Source organism: Pleurodeles waltl, chromosome 4_1 (assembly GCF_031143425.1).
Source record: "Pleurodeles waltl isolate 20211129_DDA chromosome 4_1, aPleWal1.hap1.20221129, whole genome shotgun sequence".
Taxonomy (NCBI): domain Eukaryota; kingdom Metazoa; phylum Chordata; class Amphibia; order Caudata; family Salamandridae; genus Pleurodeles; species Pleurodeles waltl.
The window spans coordinates 979,150,886-979,169,017 of NC_090442.1; the positions used below are offsets into that span (position 1 = coordinate 979,150,886).

At 44.6% G+C, this 18,132-nt stretch overlaps 1 protein-coding gene across 1 annotated transcript in view; it reads right to left on the bottom strand.

Moving 5' to 3' along the window:
- Nucleotides 1-18,132, bottom strand: part of CPNE8 (copine 8) — a 934,223-nt gene that overhangs the window by 639,822 nt on the left and 276,269 nt on the right. The window contains exon 4 of the mRNA XM_069229743.1: nucleotides 1,992-2,095. Coding sequence (XP_069085844.1) covers nucleotides 1,992-2,095 — 104 coding nt within the window. The remainder of the gene's footprint in view (nucleotides 1-1,991; nucleotides 2,096-18,132) is intronic.

An 18,132-nucleotide genomic window follows, 5' to 3' on the forward strand; every position in this document is an offset into this window, starting at 1 on the left:
ACAGCCTCCTGCGTGGTTATCTGGCGGCGTGGGGCCCCATTTTGTAGTGCTGCATGGGCTTCATCTGCGACTCCTGTGTCCCCATCCTATGGGATTCCTGTGGGTGCTGCCGCTGCTCCTGTGAACTCTCTGAGAGGCTGAAGGTCCTGTGTGACTCCCCATCCTGGGTTGAGTCCTCCTGGGCATTGCTGGTCCCCGGCAGCACCACATTTCCACTAACTGCGAGTTTGCCTTTGCCAAGGTTTGTTGGTAGAATTCCTGCACCAACACCAATCTGCAATCTTTGTTCCAGTTTAACACATCTTCTGCATCCATCAGGGACTCTACTCCGGGTCCAGGGCTGCAGTGCTGACCATCACCGTCGACCAACTCCTGTAGCTACAGCTGGGTGGGTAGTAGCTCCTACTCCTCCTGGACTTCACTGTGACTCTTGGACTTGGTCCCCTCTCTTCACAGGACTTCTTTCTTCAGAAATCCACCGCTGGTTTTCTTGCAGTCTTCTCTGGGTGTCTTCTTTTTCTTCTTTTCTTCCTTTTAGGTGGTTTGCGAAAATTCTGTGATTTACTTGCTTTTGTGGTCGCTGGGATGGTTGTGTTACCTCTGTGGTTTTCTAGTATCCCCAGCTCCCCTCTACACATTCCACTTACCTAGGTGGGAATTCTGTGTTCGCATTCAATTTTTTTAGTATATGGTTTCGGCTCCCCCTAGGGTCACTAGTACTTATTGCTATTTGCACTGTTTTCTAACCTTTTCTATGCCTATTTCTAATTGCTAATGTATAAATTTGGTGTATTACTTACCTCCTACTGGAGAGTTGCCCTTTTAGTATTTGGTGGTATTGTGTTTCAAAAACAAAGTACCTTTATTTTTGTACAACTGAGTGTTTTCTTTCATGTGAGTAAATGTTGTGTGACTACAGTGGCATTGCATGAGCTTTGCAAGTCTCCTAGATAAGCCTTGGCTGCTCATCCACAGCTACCTCTAGAGAGCCTGGCTTCTAGACACTGCTTACACTTCACTGAGAGGGGATACCTGGACCTGATATAAGGTATAAGTATCTTGGGTACCCACCACACACCGGGCCAGCTTCCTACACCTGTTGAGAGATTTAAACAGAAATTAGCAGCACTTCTGGAGTCATTACAAAGGTCCCAAATACTCTGTAAATCTATTCCAAATCATATTATCTTCATGCGAAAAGAATATCACTAGTATGCAAGCAGATGTTGAAGACCTAACCCAGGAGAGTCCAACTTTAGGGAGGGCTGGATTTGTGTCAAAATTTCAGGATTGCCAATGACTTTGTAAATAAATTCCACTTAGGGTAATTGTATGTAGATCTATTTTATCCTGAAAGGTTGAAAATCTGGCAATGATCCAGTACTTCTCTAACCACCGAATAAATTAATGAGTGCTTTACCTGAAGGAATACCCACTGGCACCCCTACATGCACAAGTAATGTAAGATTGTGTATTTAGATTTGATTCTATACATAATTAAATATTCAATAATGTAGTAGAGGATACATATGGTGGAACATATATGACTGCATGTTGTAAAAATCAGATGCAGGGCACAAAATACACAATGTTGTGAATGGCAAGGGGAAATATTTTAAAATCTTTCAATGTATCTGAAGGAGCTTCCCTTGAATAAGTGCAACAGGACTACTTGGTTCTCTTAGATGATAATTAAAAAAGATTTGGGGGGATCTACACTTTCTCACTTCAAGAAAAACATATAATTCACTCCCTTGTAAGTAGGGATAATTATTGATTTAAGTATATCAAATAAACACAAGTATGAATCAGTCAATTTAATCAACAGGTAACATAGAAGTATTCAGAAAAACCTGACATGGGAAATAAAAAGAGCACTATTATCTCTTTAGCCTCCAAATTAGGGTGGACTACAGAACACGTATGTTAGGAAACATGCATATATCATAAATGCTTGTAATTATATATAGCTGTATTGCTTGCAGACTTACAAATCAAATCGAAGGTTTTGTCTTTCTTCAAAAAAGTAGTCCATTACAAATTTCTTGACAAAATCAGGATTTAAAGTGTTGGAAATCTCTTCTGTTCTCCCAAACTGTGGCATGAAAAAAAAACAAGATTAAGCCATGCATGTGATTACAATTAATCACGAATTACATACACATTGTTACTATAATGCTTTCTGGCAGCTGTTAGCTCCGTGTATTAATTATTGCTGGACGTTAATAAGATATCATAACAATACCCGATTACAATACATGTTTACCCTTCTGCTGCTCGAAGACAGTCAGGAAAAATGAACAGAGCTGGTCTAGAGAACAAGTCTAATTGTTTGACGTAGTGAGGTAATTAACTGTATGTTGCCCCCTCTTCACTCGTTCACTCACACACCGTCCTTACCTGGTGCAACTATGTTTCTTCTGTTTAATTGCACAGATAAACCAAGGCATGAAAGTGCCAATTCCCAAGAAGCGAATAAATCCATATTGGAGAAGATTCATTTGGAACTCAAAAAATTACAGTCAAATGCCAATGCAATTGCGAAATTTGTAGTTTTACTTCTGTGCTTCTGACTATCCTACCCTTTAGGGTTTTGTAAATAAAAATGTGCCATTGCCCACAGCTCCTCTAAAACACAAGGCTGGTGCAATTAAATGTGTGAGCACAGAATACTGAGGCAGTGTAATCCTAAAGCCATCTCTGTTCCAATTAATCCGTTTACAGGCACTCTGCCCCTTCAGTTCACTCTTGCATCTTTCTGCTTTCTTCCGAAATGACGCTTTTCCATCTTTCTCTTCCTCCGTCTTTCCCATATGTGCCTTTTGCCCGCAGTAAATGCCTGATGCAGAAATGTAAGTGCCCGCCCCCCTAAAAAAGTGCCAGTGCTCTATTACACAGCCGGGTTGGAAAAACTGCACAGACACCCATGCAGTGTCTGAGGGGCAGACCAAGCTGCTCAGACCAATCCTGATGCTGTTCTCATGGTAGGCATAGTATGAGAGCAGCACCAAGATTTCATGGGGAACCTGGGCTAGTGTCCCAGGGACTGCTGGGACACCAGAAGAGCAGAGGAGCGAGGCGGCAGCATCGGGAAATGTACACTTAAAAAAAAAAACAAATCTATTTCACCCCTCATCGCACTCCCCACCCACCTCATCCACCATTCCCCTTGAGATTTGCGGCAGCCACCGCTGAACCTTGGGTGACAGGATAAAGTGTTTAACAGGTGTGCAAGTGCAGAAAATCCAAACCTTGAAGCACCTCCCAAGCCACTGAGCCTACATCTTTTGTTATAGCCAACTGCCTATGAAATGCTTTTTCAAATAAAAGTTGCCATTAGTTATGTGTTTATTTGCAATTTTGTTTTCCTTATTTAACCACACATATTCCCTGAGATGCTATTATGTCTTGATTTTACCTGTTAAATGTCTACTCCTTCCTTACTGCGCAGCATCAACATCAATTTAGTAAAATTATAAAGGTGAATACTACTCTCAAAATTTTACATTGTTGTTCTATTAATGCCACTCTTACTTCATCTGGAGGGCTGGGGAAAGGAGACATCAGAGGGAAATCATTAACATCTAGGGGACTGATTTAGATCTTGGTGGTAATGGTGGCACCATCCATTTTCCGTCTAAAACACCCATTTGCCACCATGACTGTTGGTCTGCCCTATTTAGATGTTAGCAGGCGCATAGGCAAAAGACTGACGATGGTCCGCCATCACCACCAAGAATCTCTAACCAAGTCGACGGCACCATAGGCTAAACCGGCTGGTGGCAGGACTCCAGCCCCTTTTCCTGGTGAACCAATCACGACCCATCACGATGTGCATTCCAGCCGATGCAACTGTGGCGGCTTAACCTCCACACCTGAGTTGGCGTATTGGGAGGGATAAAAGGCCGAAACTCATATTTTTTCAAGTTTTCACTTTTCTTGCCGCCACAAACCCAGTCGTGCATGTTCTGGCATTGCTGCTGCTCCTGAACCAAGAAGAAAATCAACCCTGTTGTCGCCAGAACAGAAGGTAATTCACTGTTATAGCTGTCATCCTCAGAATTGTCGCTGTTCAGAAGTACTGGACTTGTGCATGTGTAAAAGATTTTGCCAAACAACACCTTAATGATGCACAATGCATATGTGTGTAATGTCGTACTTAGAAATCTGTCTATCATAACACACCTCAAGATATAAGTAGCACCCACCAATCTGGTACTAACTGCCTTCATGGCAATGGACACCTACACAAAAAGGCACAGCAATCACAAATAGAAATGTGTCCATACAGGTGTGTGAAATAAATTCCCAATGAATTCAAAATCATAAAGAAGTAGTATACCCTATAGGAACTACTCAGTCCCATGATAATGTAGAAATGTCACTACAACATGCTACACATGGCAGAGATGTATTGAGGTCTCATTTCCCCTTGGTGTGTGAATTATATGACAAACATTAGACGTCAATGACTGTAAAGTGCCAGGTTCCCTGTATAATGCATAGGTGCATATTATTGACACATCAAGTCGAAATAAACACACATGCATTCTCCAATCACAATAACAAACAAATATCATTCTGGTGTAAGTGTCCAGTAACAAGATGAATGCTTGCACCAAAATCATTATGTTCATCACAAATGTACAACACTAATAAATGCATTACAAAAAGCTCTAAAATATACAACCTGTGCTTGTCACAAAACAAGAGTAAGTGCATGGCACACACATTAGCGGAAATAACATAATCAGCAAACAATTAGTAACAATCATAAAATAAGGGCAGGTCAAAGGTATTCTCAAAATATTCTCAAAATAAAAATATTTTATATAAATGAGATAACTCTCTTGTAAGTAAATTAAATAAGATTACAAAGAAAAAACAAAGCCACTCTGCCATTAGTCCACAGTATGGGTGCATACCCACAACTTACCTCATAATGTCACTGCCAAAATAAACCTTCTCTGGAACAGACATCTATGGGGCAGAGAGCAGGCACTTCAATGATGTTACTTGGTGAGGGGGGTCCTTGTGTTTGGGAGGGGTGGTTTTGGGCTTGGAAGGGGTGGGCTTGGATTTAGAAGATGTGTGTTAGGATTTGGAAGAGGCATGAAGATGTTTGGGTGGGGTGGTCTGAGAATTGGGAGGGGTGGCCTGGGAGAAGGAAGGGATTAGGGATAGAGCAAACAAAGTCTTGTTTAGGAAAACAGGTAGGGTGTTTGGATGGGGGTTGGAAGATAGAGGGATTGCCAGAGGCTGTTGTGCATGTGTCTGTTGACGGTGAGGGTGTGGTGTATGTGTTGTGTATTTTGCTTTGTGTTTTTTACCGGGTATCTGTTGTGTGGGTGAATGTGGGCATTTGTGTTCAGTATGTGTGTGTGTGTGTGTGTGTGTGTGTGTGTATGTGTGTTTTGTGGCGGTGCTGTGTGTGGCTGTGGTGAATGTGGGTGTGCTGTGGTGTGTGTAGGGGGTTTGTGTAGTGATGGATGTGGTGACTGCAGGTGTGCTGGGAGTGTGTGTGGATGTTTGTGTATTGGTGGGTGCGGCATCTTCTGGTGGTGAGTGCCTGATGTCTGTGTCATGCTTGGTGTGGTTTCTGCAGGTGTGCTGGTGGTAAGCATGAGTGTTTGTGTCATGGTGGGTGTGGTGTCTGTGGGTATACTTGTGGCGGTGGTGGTGGGGTGTGTGGTGTCTGCATGGGTATGTTTGTGTTTCTTGTTGTGTTAGAGTGAGAATGTGTTGCTTGTAGGTGTTGGAGTGGGTGCATGTAAAGAGGGTTCTCTGGATAGGGCTGGGAAGAGGGATTTGGGATGGGGAAGGGGTAGGAGCTGGTGCACAAGATTGAGGTGGGTAGGAGGCTGCAGTCAATGAGGAGGCCAGACCTTGGAATGACCACTGTAGGCCAGACAGTGCACCGTGAATGCCATCCAGGTAAGCCAGCATCTGTGTATTCTGACCAGCAAGCCTCTGGGTGGCATTCAATAGTGCGGTCTGACCTCTAGAGATAGTTCTTAAAAGATCAACATCCTCCTGATTGAGCACAGCCTGGGAGACCGGGGCAGGGGAGGTGTCTGCAGCGAAGGTGACACCACCTCTTTTAGGGGAGAGGCTACGGCCAACTTGGGGGGGGGGAGCAAGAAAGAGGGTGGAGATTGAAACATGGGTGGCGGACGATGATGCAGAATGAGTAGTCACAGTAAGGTCGCCACCATTAGGGACTGGTCGCCTGTGGAGGTCTCTGAAGAAGATGAAGAGTCACTTGTGGCCTTTGCACCAGTCCCCTCACTCTCACTGGCACTGCGTCCCTCAGTGTCAGTGGCGTCTGCACCATGGACACAGTGCCCAGCTCCTTCTGTGCCGACGTGGCCGCTGTTACCTTCTCCTTGCCCAGGTGATGCTGTCAAAACAGATACAACAGTTTGAGGCTATCTATGTAAATGAAGTTTAACATGAACTTTGCTCAGAAAACGTTTGCCAAGTCTACAGATTACACTAGCTACAATGCACTCAAACTTGGCTTATCATCAGTATCTTATGCATGTGGGAAGGATTCCACAAACCATCTGGTCACAGTCTAGAAATTCCTCATGCTAGCTCCCATACCATGTATGCCTTTTGCCCCTTATCCACTTTTAATGCTTTGCATGACAAATGGCTTTGACAGCATTAGTAAATACATAGATGAGGATGCATTCCTAAACCACTGCAGTACAGAGCAAAAACTTTTCCACCTATCCAAAAGAGACATGTTTTGCCCAGGATATTGGCTTATCAAGCTGGGATACACAAACATCTATGTGATGGAACCTTCTATCTGCAGTTTTCATTTCAAGTATCACTTTGCTCCCCATCATTGCTTTCCCATCTGGACATAGCTAAGGACACTTACATGTCATTTGGGATAGGTGTAACTCTGTCACCAATATGTACACATTCCTGTCTGTTTCAATCAATGCTTTCTGGAATGAAAAGTCATGTTGGTTGACACAGACTGGCTCTCATGCACATTTGGGAAAGACTAAGGCTTCACGACAATCTGCTACTGTCTACATGAAATGAACTGATTTTTGCTGTTGAAATATTTCTCAAAAACTGTTCAGATATATAATGATGCCATTGTACTCATGTCTACAGTCCCTTTGGTGCAGTTGCTCATGATCATATTTTCATTGTACCAATTTACCAATATAAAGTCTGCAACTACCACTGTCTCACAAATGATTACTATGCCATGTCACCTTTAATGCATTACTTACTCACATCTGTTATGGAGCATCACACCTGACTCAACCCTCAAATGGGGTATGTTTGGTACAAATGTCCCTCATAACATGGAGAAATTGAGGCACCCCTTTTTTCACATGCTGCCGTGTATCTGCTCTAGATAGTCCTTGTCTTGTGATGAGGAATCTTGTAACAAACTTTGGCACAAAAATACATTCCAAACACAGCATCAGACACCGTCTGATAAACTTAAGCCTCCACAAATCCTTATTTGCGTTGGATGTGTGTCAACCATCATGTTGATGCCAAACTACATTGCTGTAAATTAAAAATGTTAAACAACAAGAATAGCTACATAAATAACTCACTCCCTTGATACTGCTGTTGGGCCCTCAACTGCCCATCAAGCTCCGGGTAGGCCACCACAAGGATGCGGGCCATCTGATGGGTGAGGCTGCGGTGGGGCATGTGCTTGCCTCATTGGGAGGCCAGTCCGAGATGGACTTGCTCTGACTTCCTATTCCAGCGCTGGAGTTGCTCCCACCTCTTCGTGCAATGCAGGCTGCACCACTTGAAGACCCCCAGGGCCCGCACCTTCTTCACAATGGCCTTCCAGATATCTCGCTTTTGATGGGCGTTGACCTGCATGGATGATAACAAATGACAACAAAAGAGGTTTTGAGTTACTTTAGTTGTCTGTAGTGCAGTCACACAACTTAGTAGCAGCTCTCACAAGCATTCCCAGAACAAACAATACAGATTATCTACAAAATTTCAAAGTTCCTTTGAAACACTGATTTGCAGACACCCGTGGAGTAGCCTCAACATTTTTTACTTCATGTTACCAATTTAGGACACAAACACCATCTGAGGCAGGGATAAGGAACTTGTCATGTAGTGAGATCCACTCAAGATTAGTCCAACTTATTGTGAGCTACTAAAAGCCAAATCACCTGCAACATATATGCACCTAGCCACACAACAGCTACATTGGCTTCATGCCTAACCTCCTAAGAGTCTGATACTAGGGTTTTCACCACATACAGTGCCTAGGAGCAGTATGGGAGGGCTGCCATGTGTCAGTGAGAGTATGGTTTTGGGTAATGTATGAACAAGCATGTGTAGTAATGGGACATACTTATATGGCTGATTGTGAGCATGTGTCAATTAGACTGGCATTACAGGCAATACTTTCCCCCATATGTGGCAGCATGACATGTTTAAAAACAAATTACTCTAATTTCCAATTATGTCCTGTACATTCCATTGACAGAACAGCATCAGACAACTCCAAAACTCTGAAAAAAATATACTTGGATTTCAGATTTCTACCATTTTTACCTGGGCTGTATGTTTTCACTTAAACTAGTGGTACAGTGCCTACAAGCTAATGGAAATAAGGGCTCTGCATTTTGTCTCATTAAACCTGGAATTGTGAGCAACATGCACTGAAAACTCAGCTAATTCTCATAGGTGACTTTTCATTTCAATGCACAGACATTTCTAACATCCTCAAACAACACCCTGTAAGTAGCTAAATTATTCAGTTCACTACCCTCCAATCTCATCACATCTGTCATAAACAAAAAGGAACAAAGGCAATAAGTTACTTTGGCAAAGATTTCACACTAAAACATGTACCTGTTCTTCTGAGGTCCCATACAGTTGGATGTACAGGGACAGGACCACCCTGGCGAGCTGCTCAAACTTCTCAGGAGAGAAGGCAGAGGCCCTATCATCTGCTTTGCCAGGCATCCTGGGTCCTAGAGGTAGGTAACAACAGCAAAAAAACATGGAGGTTCTGTTGGCTGCAGTGTTAGGAGGCAAGTGAGCTTTTTTTCAATACGCTGTGTACAAGTACACGGCAGATGCGATGCATGATGGAGATGGACACAACCATTGGCTTTTGTGCACATCTGTCACACCCATTAGCCTGTGGCAGGGTCTGTCATGAACTGTTCCACCTTCTATGCTATCAACTTCCTCTGACGGCCGTTGGGTAGCCAATGTTCTGACACTAAGGTCAGACAATTGACATTTTAGGAAGTGAGGCTGTGTATTCTCAAATGGGTAGTGCATCACTGGCATTCAAAATGGAGGCTAGTATTTGTACAAATGTCAGAAATGAATGACACATTTCTTGGCAAGATATGACACTTTAAAAAGTGAACTGTGATTGTGTTTGACATCTACAGTGCTGCGGGGTAAGTGATATCTCTGTTGACGGTAGTTCGAAAAAAAATAAGTGCAAATAGTACATTTCAAATTTATTATTTGCACATAATTAAAAAAATATACTTGTGAAAAAATAAGTTTTGAAGTTACATTTTTTTCTAACAATTTGTGTACATGTATGACACAATGACATTCCTGGTGTTACCAAGACTTAAGATGTGTTTTGCTCATCACAGTGAGGTGTAACCATTTAAGCTGATGTTTTCTTTTCCATACGTGCGGACCTTTGAACCCAGGCATGGGTGGGAGATAACGGCCTCTCGTCTTTCGGCCATTTCCAGACCTTGCCTCCATGGAGGAAAGACGTCATTAAGATGTTTTTCTTAAATAGACAAACTATCCTGGATTTGTGGCACCAGCTGGAACCTGATGCCCCGCCTTACAATAGGAATACAATAGCAATAACGCCAATAGTGAAACTCATGGCAATACTTCATTTTGTGGCCACTGGCTCTTTTCAGTACACTGTAGCAGTTTCTGGGGGCTTGTTCCAACCAACTTTCAGTGGTGTGCTAAAAGAATTTCTTTCTTTAGCACTGAGACACATCAACAGCTACATCCAGTTCCCACAACAACAGGATTCGGTCACCGTGAAGGGTGAATTTTATGCTTTGCGTGGAGTACCACATGTGGTTGGAGCAATAGATGACATGCACATTGCCTTGGTGCCACCATATGCAAGGGAACAGGTCTAACGCAATCAGGAAATCTTCTATTTCAACAATGTGCAAGTTGTCTGCTTACTGGATTTACACATCTCAAGTGTGTGGGCCCGCATTCCTGGGTCAACACATGCTTTATTTGTATTACAGAACAGCACAATACCCCTACAAATGTCACAACTTGGACCTCAGAAGGCCTAGTTTATTGGTAAATACAATATGACTTGAGGATCATTTGCTTGAATCCTAGTTTAGGAAGGTACAATGGCTTGATAACGATATTAATCTATTTATATGTTGCTTCCATGTAAGAGACTCAGCTTATCCTAACAGACCATAGTTGCTAGCACCGCTGAGGGATTCAACAACACCAGGTGAAGTCCACTTCAATGAGTCCCATGGAAGAACACGGAGGCCAGTGGAGTAGTTGGTGCCTGGAAAAGACCTGGACAAGACTCATATAGCCTTCCTCTCCTCATCCAATAAGGTGTGTCAAACCACGGTTGCCTGCTGCATGCTCCACAACATCGCCCTGTAATGGAACATCCCAAATATTGCAAAGGATGGAGACCATGAAGAACTACCAGGTGAGGATGGTGAAATGCTGCTCAATGAAGATGACGGTGGTGAAGAAGAAGGAATTGACCTATGACAAGATGCTATTGGCCACTTGACTTGGCAACATCAGAACAATTTGTGACATAGGGAACATATCAGTCTGTAATGGTAATTTGTTATGAATAGTCACTTCAGGAAAGTCCAAGGCAAAGCTGTTAGTGGATCACAGTTTCCCTACATTAACTATTGTGTTTATTGACATAGATTAACTTTGCTTGTGCTACATATATGTGTCCTCCGAACTTATCATTTGAGTCAAATTTAATATGTGGAATCATTAATTATCCCTTGTTATTCTGTTTCACGGTCCTTTACCATGTCATCCTCTTTTGGATTGTTCCAGTGATCAAAAAAGGAGGTGGTAAATGGTAAATTAACGAAATAATATAGAAGTCAGGGAAGCTAGGGAAGGGATAACATTTTTTGCAGCGCCACACTGCCTGCCACCAACAAGGGCAATGTCTGCCAGAAGGCCATCTGGGTGTGCAGTGAGGCAACAGCATGCATCAGATTGCCCTCTAGGAGGTCTGACAGTGTGTGATATATTTGTAAGCCCAGGTATCTAAATGTATGTGACTGCCAGACAAACGTTGGTGTTAACGGGGACGCTTCAAGGCTCGGAGCACAGTGGAAGAGCAGAAACACGCAAGACTTGGTCCCATTAACCCTAAGCCTGACAGATTGGTGAGACAGTACAGCATATGTGTTATCATCATTGAAACATGTTGGTGTTGAAAAGTACAAAGTGAACATGTGTTGATACTGGGCCAGACACCCACTTGGGATGGACAGATCTTGTACAGAGACAACTTGCACTGTGATTGAATGGAAGTTCAGAAAATTGTATCAGACCTGTTTTCTGTGCGATATTGCCATCAAGGCCATATGTTCCATTTAACTTGCTCATACCAGGTGTGTGTCAAGCCATAGCATACTGTTTTTCCTTCATATTGGCCGAATCTTCAACTTGTGTTCAGTGGATGAAGCTATAAATGTGTCTCTACATAGTTGCTACAACTTTTTTCAGCACACCACTGAATGGTGGTTGTGTCGTTTCTCCAGATACTGCCACAGTGTCCTGTAATAGCCATGTGGCCTCAAACTGTGTTACTGCCATGATGTAGACTATTGGTGTTATTGATGTAGGATTCCTATTGTGAGGGCAGGATGTATGGCTCCAGCTGAGGTCGTGCATCAATAATAGTTTGCCTATTTAATGTGATCAAATGCAATGTTCAATTTCTTCCATTGTGTCAAGGTCATGGAGCACCCGCACTTCAATGGCACACACTACTGGGGTTATGTATGGTTAGTGAAACTCAGCTCTGATTTTATTTAAGACTTCTTACCTACACATGTATTTTACCAATTTTGTTTTAATCTGTTTATTGTTGTTTTCAGTAGAGATATCACATATTACTTCATTTACACTTTACAGAGTTTACAATAGCAGTGTGAGTGTGGCATACATTCCTTGCTTATCAATAACTGAGAGCGTTTTAATAGCAGTTACCAGTTGCATGTTAATGATTTCAGGTGCCAATAGTTTTTTTGTAGTAGTCATATCCGCACGATTACATTTTGCAATCAGTTAGGTAGATTCACTAGATGGGGAATTAAGCATTTAACTGTTTGGTTTCAACAAGATGCATCAGGGCAGGGAAAGGTATATGGTCTCCAGTGTCAGCAAAAACACACAGTGTGTTTAAGTCTACAACAAGAACATTCCGAACAATCTATTCCAACTGCAAATAGATAGGAACAAAACAATAACAATCATGTCTAGACACCTCATTTTATATTGCTTCCCCTACTGTAATTTGTGGATAAATTAGTGTCATCTAAGGCATCCATTGCAACAACACCCAGGGCAATGCCTGAGTTGTCAGTACCTGTCAGTGAGCCTCTCATGCATTTAATACTCCCCCATTCTCTATGTTGGCTGGGAACGGTTGTCAGCCATGTGTGCCTATGTTTCTGTGAAGTCCGTACCTGGGTCTTCCACTTGAGCATCCCACCCGCTGGCCATAGGTTGTGTATTCCTGTTGTGTCCTCTCACCACAGCATTACACTCTCAGCCTGTGCCCAGTTCATGAGTGAGTAAAGCCACCTACCACCTGCGTGTGATCAGATGTTTAGCTAGCAGGAGCCCCAAGTCAATGAATCGAGATGTGAGCCTATGTTTCTTGCTTCTGCAATATAGACCTAGCTTGCACACTTCCCACATATTGGTGATGGTCCTGTCTGTGCAGTGTATTACATACCGCAATACTCTATCCCTTTATAACCGCAAGTGTGAGCAGTCCCACAGCATGTGGACTATGTCTGCATTAATCAGTTCACAACGGGGACGTGTGGCATTTGAGGTGCTGGCGTATCTGTTAATGTTGAAGGGGTGAGGTACGCCCTATGTACAATATTCAACTATATTAACCTAAACTGCACGTTTCGTGGGATATATGTGGGGCTTTGCAATAATTAAGATTCTGCTCCCACTTCTCATGCAGGGACTTAAGCGATGGCGCTGGGTGTGCGCACAGTGAGCCGGAGAGCCACTACACTAAATGTCATCACATACCTATGACATGAAGGAATTGTATGGCCAGGTGGATAGGCCGTTTGCCAGCAATCTTACCCCACTGCTATCGCGATGTGCCTATAAGGGAGACATGCAGCAAAAATTGCCCAGGGGTAGATCTGTTGCCTCCGTCAATGCCTTGTAAGTTAAGAGTGTACTATCTTCATAAAGGTCTCTCGCTGTCGATACCCCCACTGATACTCACAAGGTCAGCTTGGCCGCATTGGTAAATCAATTCCCTTGTGGCGTGCCCTGCAGTGTCAGATCCAGAGCATGGGGCACATCTGTTTTGGTGATATACAAGCTATGCCAAAAGCATCTGTATGCCACCAGCAATAGGATCGGTTGAAGTAAATGGGGTCGATTAAAGGGGTGAAACAGCTGGAGCATGCCATCGTGAGTCCAGGCCGACAGAAATCTGGCAGTGTCTGTAAGCTGCCGCGCTGGTAGCCGTCTTGTAACCCACTGAAGTTGGGACGGCAGATAATATTGCTTGGAGTTGAAGACTGTTAGATTCCCCCCATCCAAAGGCTGGTATAATTTATGAAGTGCCACTCGGCACCTGGAGTTGCCCCATATAAAGCATCTAATGACCCGTTCTGGTGATCAAAAAAGGAGATGTGGATGTACAATGGTAAATAAGCGAAATAATACAGGAGCCGGGGAAGGGCTACCATTTTTAGCAGCGCCACACTGTCTGCCACAGACAAGGGCAATGTCTGCCAGAAGGCCATCTGGGTGTGCAGTGAGGAAACAGCATGCATCAGATTGCCCTCTAGGAGGTCTGACGACATGCAATATATTTGTAAACCCAGGTACCTAAATGTGTGCAGATGCCAGGCGAACTTTGGTGTTAACGGGGACGCTTCAGGGTTCGAAGCACAGCGGTAGAGTGGAAACATGTAAGACTTGGTCCAATTGACTGTAAGCCCTGAGAGTTTGGTGAGCCTCTGCAGCATATGTGTTATCATCATTGGGATGCTGGAGGTGTTTTTTAAGTATACCAGGAGGTCATCTGCGTAAAGAGAGACAGCTTGAGCACCGTCTCCTAGGGGTAAACCCCAATGGCATCCCAGGGTATACCCCACTGGCATCCTGACATGTGCAGCTGGGCTGCTAGTGGTTCCACCGCCAACAAGAACAACAGCGGCGATAGTGGGCATCCCTGGCGAGTGCCTCTACCCACAGCAATTGGTTCAGAGATCAGTAGGACATGTATAACAGACAAACAAGCCTCTGTAATCACTCCCCAAACCCATACCGAGTTAGGACCTTGAATAGATATTCCCACTTTAGGAAGTCAAATGCCTGCTTCAGATGCAGGACCAGGCAGCCTACCTTTGGCCACCTGTTCAGGGCCTACTCCATGATCCGGAAGAAGTGCCTCAAATTGAGTGATGTGTTCCTGGCTGGCACAAACCCATTTTGGTCGGGATGTACCAGGCCTGGCACCAATGCGGATAGGTGTTCCACTAGCACTTTTGCCAGGTGTAGGAAGTTGGCTCTGTATATACTATCTCAAAGTGAGAGATAGTGCATATGAGGACACTGTCCCCGAATTATAGACTGCGCCTGCTGCATTTTAAGTTTCTGCACCAACTATATTATACGCCCAAGAAACTACATTCCATGGGGCTGCTAGCGGATACATGCTGCGCTCCTTGCGGGGCTCGGGACGCGGGCTTCTTTCACCTGGCATGTGAGTGCGCGAAAGTGTATACGTTTTGGGAGGAGATAAGACGGTCGATTGTTGAAATGATAGAGGTGGAGGTACCCCTCTCCCCTAAGATAGCGCTGTTGGGATATATGGACGAGGTTCAGGGCCCGCATAGACGCTTGGTGGGCCTTCTCATGCTGCTGGCTAAGCGTAGAGTCGCGATGTGCTGGGGCCGGGGGAGAGACCCCCGTAGATCTGATTGGTTACGAGATGCTGCTTTTTGTCATGATCAGCTGTTAGTATTCTGGGAACTTATGCCAGAGGGATCCCGCCCCAAAGATATCTGGGCCCCTCTAAATGAATATCTGGCGACGCAGACTGAGGGTGCTGTGTGACTGATGTCTCCCATTTGCGCGTTTCATTCCCCCTCGGATCATGCGAGTTGCCTTGTTGTATGATAATCCTGCGCGATGTGACTGTGTGCTCCACCTGCCTGTTTTTAGAGGTTTTTGCAACTGTTATTTTTTGCAGTTCTTCCTGCTCGACGATGTCAGATTAATACCATTGGGTGTGTCTGTCCTTGTCCTACGCTGGGGCGGCGGACTTTTGCTCTCCTCCGGTGTTGAGGCTCTTTTTTGGAACGGATCCCTTGATATCAGCATATAGAGAGAGATACTGGCAGAGACCCGCCTGCGATTTGGGATACCACAGTAGTTATATGATTTGTAATGGTACTCATATATCCTTATCCTCTCGTCGAGAGATCTGCTGTATTAATGTATGTTTCTTTGGTTTGTGTTTAAATGAATAAAATAAAAAAATATATAAAAAAAGAAATAAAAAAAAAGTGAGAGATAGTGTGCACAGAGTCCAAGGGTTCCCCTTAGATGTTGATAGTGGCAAAATTAGATAATTTTAATGCTCGTTTTTGTGGTAGTGTGGTCGAGCAGTAGGCTTGTCAGAGGGTAGTGTTAAGCATTTGTTGTACACTCACAGGCAATAAATGAGGAACACACACTCAAAGACTTAACTCCAGGCCAAAAGTTTTTATATAGAAAAATATATTTTCCTAATTTACTTTAGAACCACAAGATTCAAGATTTGAAGTAAATACATAAAATGCAAGGTACTCCACACAGGTAAGTAAGGAACTTTAAACTAAAGCAGTAGTACAAACAGTATAGGTTAAAATGGCAATAAGCTATTTTAAAAGTGGACACAGTGCAAAAATCAACAGTTCCTGGGGGAGGTAAATATGGTTAAGTTTCTGAGGTAAGTAAAGCACTTACAAGTTCAGTTTCCTGGGCATAGGCAGCCCACAGTTGGGGGTTCAAGGCAACCCCAAAGTCACTGCACCAGCAACACAGGGTCAGTCATGTGCAGAGGTCAAAGGAGGGCCCAAAACACAGGCGCCTACAGAGAACAGGGGTGCTCTGGTTCCGGTCTGCTGGCAGGTAAGTACCCGCGTCCTCGGGGAGCAGACCAGGGGGGTTTTGTAGAGCACTGGGGGGGACACAAACAGGCACACAAAACACACCCTCAGCGGCACAGGGGCGGCCGGGTGCAGTGTGCAAAGTTGGCATTGGGTTTGCTATTGAAAGCAATGGAGGGACCCGGGCTTCACTTAGGTGCTGCAGGCAGGGCACAGGGGGGGCTTCTTGGGCCAGCCACAGACTGGGCTAGGAAGAGGGCTGTCTGCTGGACACTCCTGCACTGGAGGTTGGTTCGTTTCGGTCCTGGGGGCTGCAGGCGCAGTGCTTTGTCCAGGCATCGGGTACCTTGTTACCAGGCAGTTGCGGTCAGGGGGAGCCTCTGGATACTCTCTGCAGGCGTCGTTGTTGGGGTGCAGGGGGGTCGTCTCCGGTAACTCACGTAGTTGAAGTCACCTGGGAGTCCTCTCTGCGGTGTTATTTCTCTGGAGCTCGAGCCTGGGGCGTCGGCTCAGAGGGTGAAGTCTCACAATTCTGGCGCGAAGAGTGAGTTCTTTGAAAGTTGCTTCTTTGTTGCAAAAATGTTGCTGTTGGTGAACAGTGCTGCTGTTTTCTGGAGTTTCTTGCTCCTTCGGTTTCAGGGCAGTCCTCGGAGTCCTCAGAGGTCGATGGTCCCTGTCGGATGCGTTGCTGGTTGCAGGTTTTCGAGTCAGGAGACAGGCCGGTAGGGCTGGGGCCAAAGCAGTTGTTGTCTTCCGTCTTCTCTGCAGGGCTTGTAGGTCAGCAGTCCTTCTTCTTTCTTCAGGTTGCAGGAATCTGATTTCCTGGGTTCTTGGGTGCCCCTAAATATTAAATTTAGGGATGTGTTTTAGGTCTGGGAGGGCAGTAGACAATGGCTACTGTCCTGGATGGTGGCTACACCCTCTTTGTGCCTCCTCCCTGAGGGAAGGGAGGAACATCCCTAATCCTATTGGGGAAATCCTCAGGATCCTCAAATCTCAAGATGGAGGATTTCTAAAGGCAGGGGTCACCTCAGCTCAGGGCACCTTAGTGGCAGTTCTGACTGGTGGGTGACTCCTCCTTGTTTTTCTAATTATCTCCTCCAGCCTTGCCGCCAAAAGTGGGGGCAGTGGCCAGAGGGGCGGGCCTCACTCTAGTCAGGGCAAGGGAGATAACACAGTTCAGATAACCCCTGCTCACCCCCTTGGTAGCTTGGCAAAAGCAGTCAGCCTTATCTCAGAGGCAATGTATAAAGTATTTGTACAATCACACAAAATGACACAATGAAAACACTACAAAAGGACTCAACACCAGTTTGGAAACATGCTCGATATTTATCTAAACAAAACAAGACCAAAACAACAAAAATCCAACATACAGAAGAAAAGTTATGGATTTGCAAAGATAAAATTTGAATGTACCGCTTAGAAACACAAATACTTCAATTTAGACTTATTGGGGAATTGTGACGGAGTCCTTCCCGACAATCCGATGCCAATAGAACCGGCCACAGAGTCACACAGAGTCACACAGACCCCCAGGTACAGAACCTTTGATAAAAGAAGAAAAAAGCCACTCACAGGGTCACAGTCACGCCACAGGGCTGCAGGCGCCGCTGCGGAATCGAGTGTCACAAACGTCAACATACACTCGGGAATCACAAAGTCACAGGACATCAGCAGTGCTGCAGCAACGTCACGCCTATGATGTCGGCGGGGTCGTCAC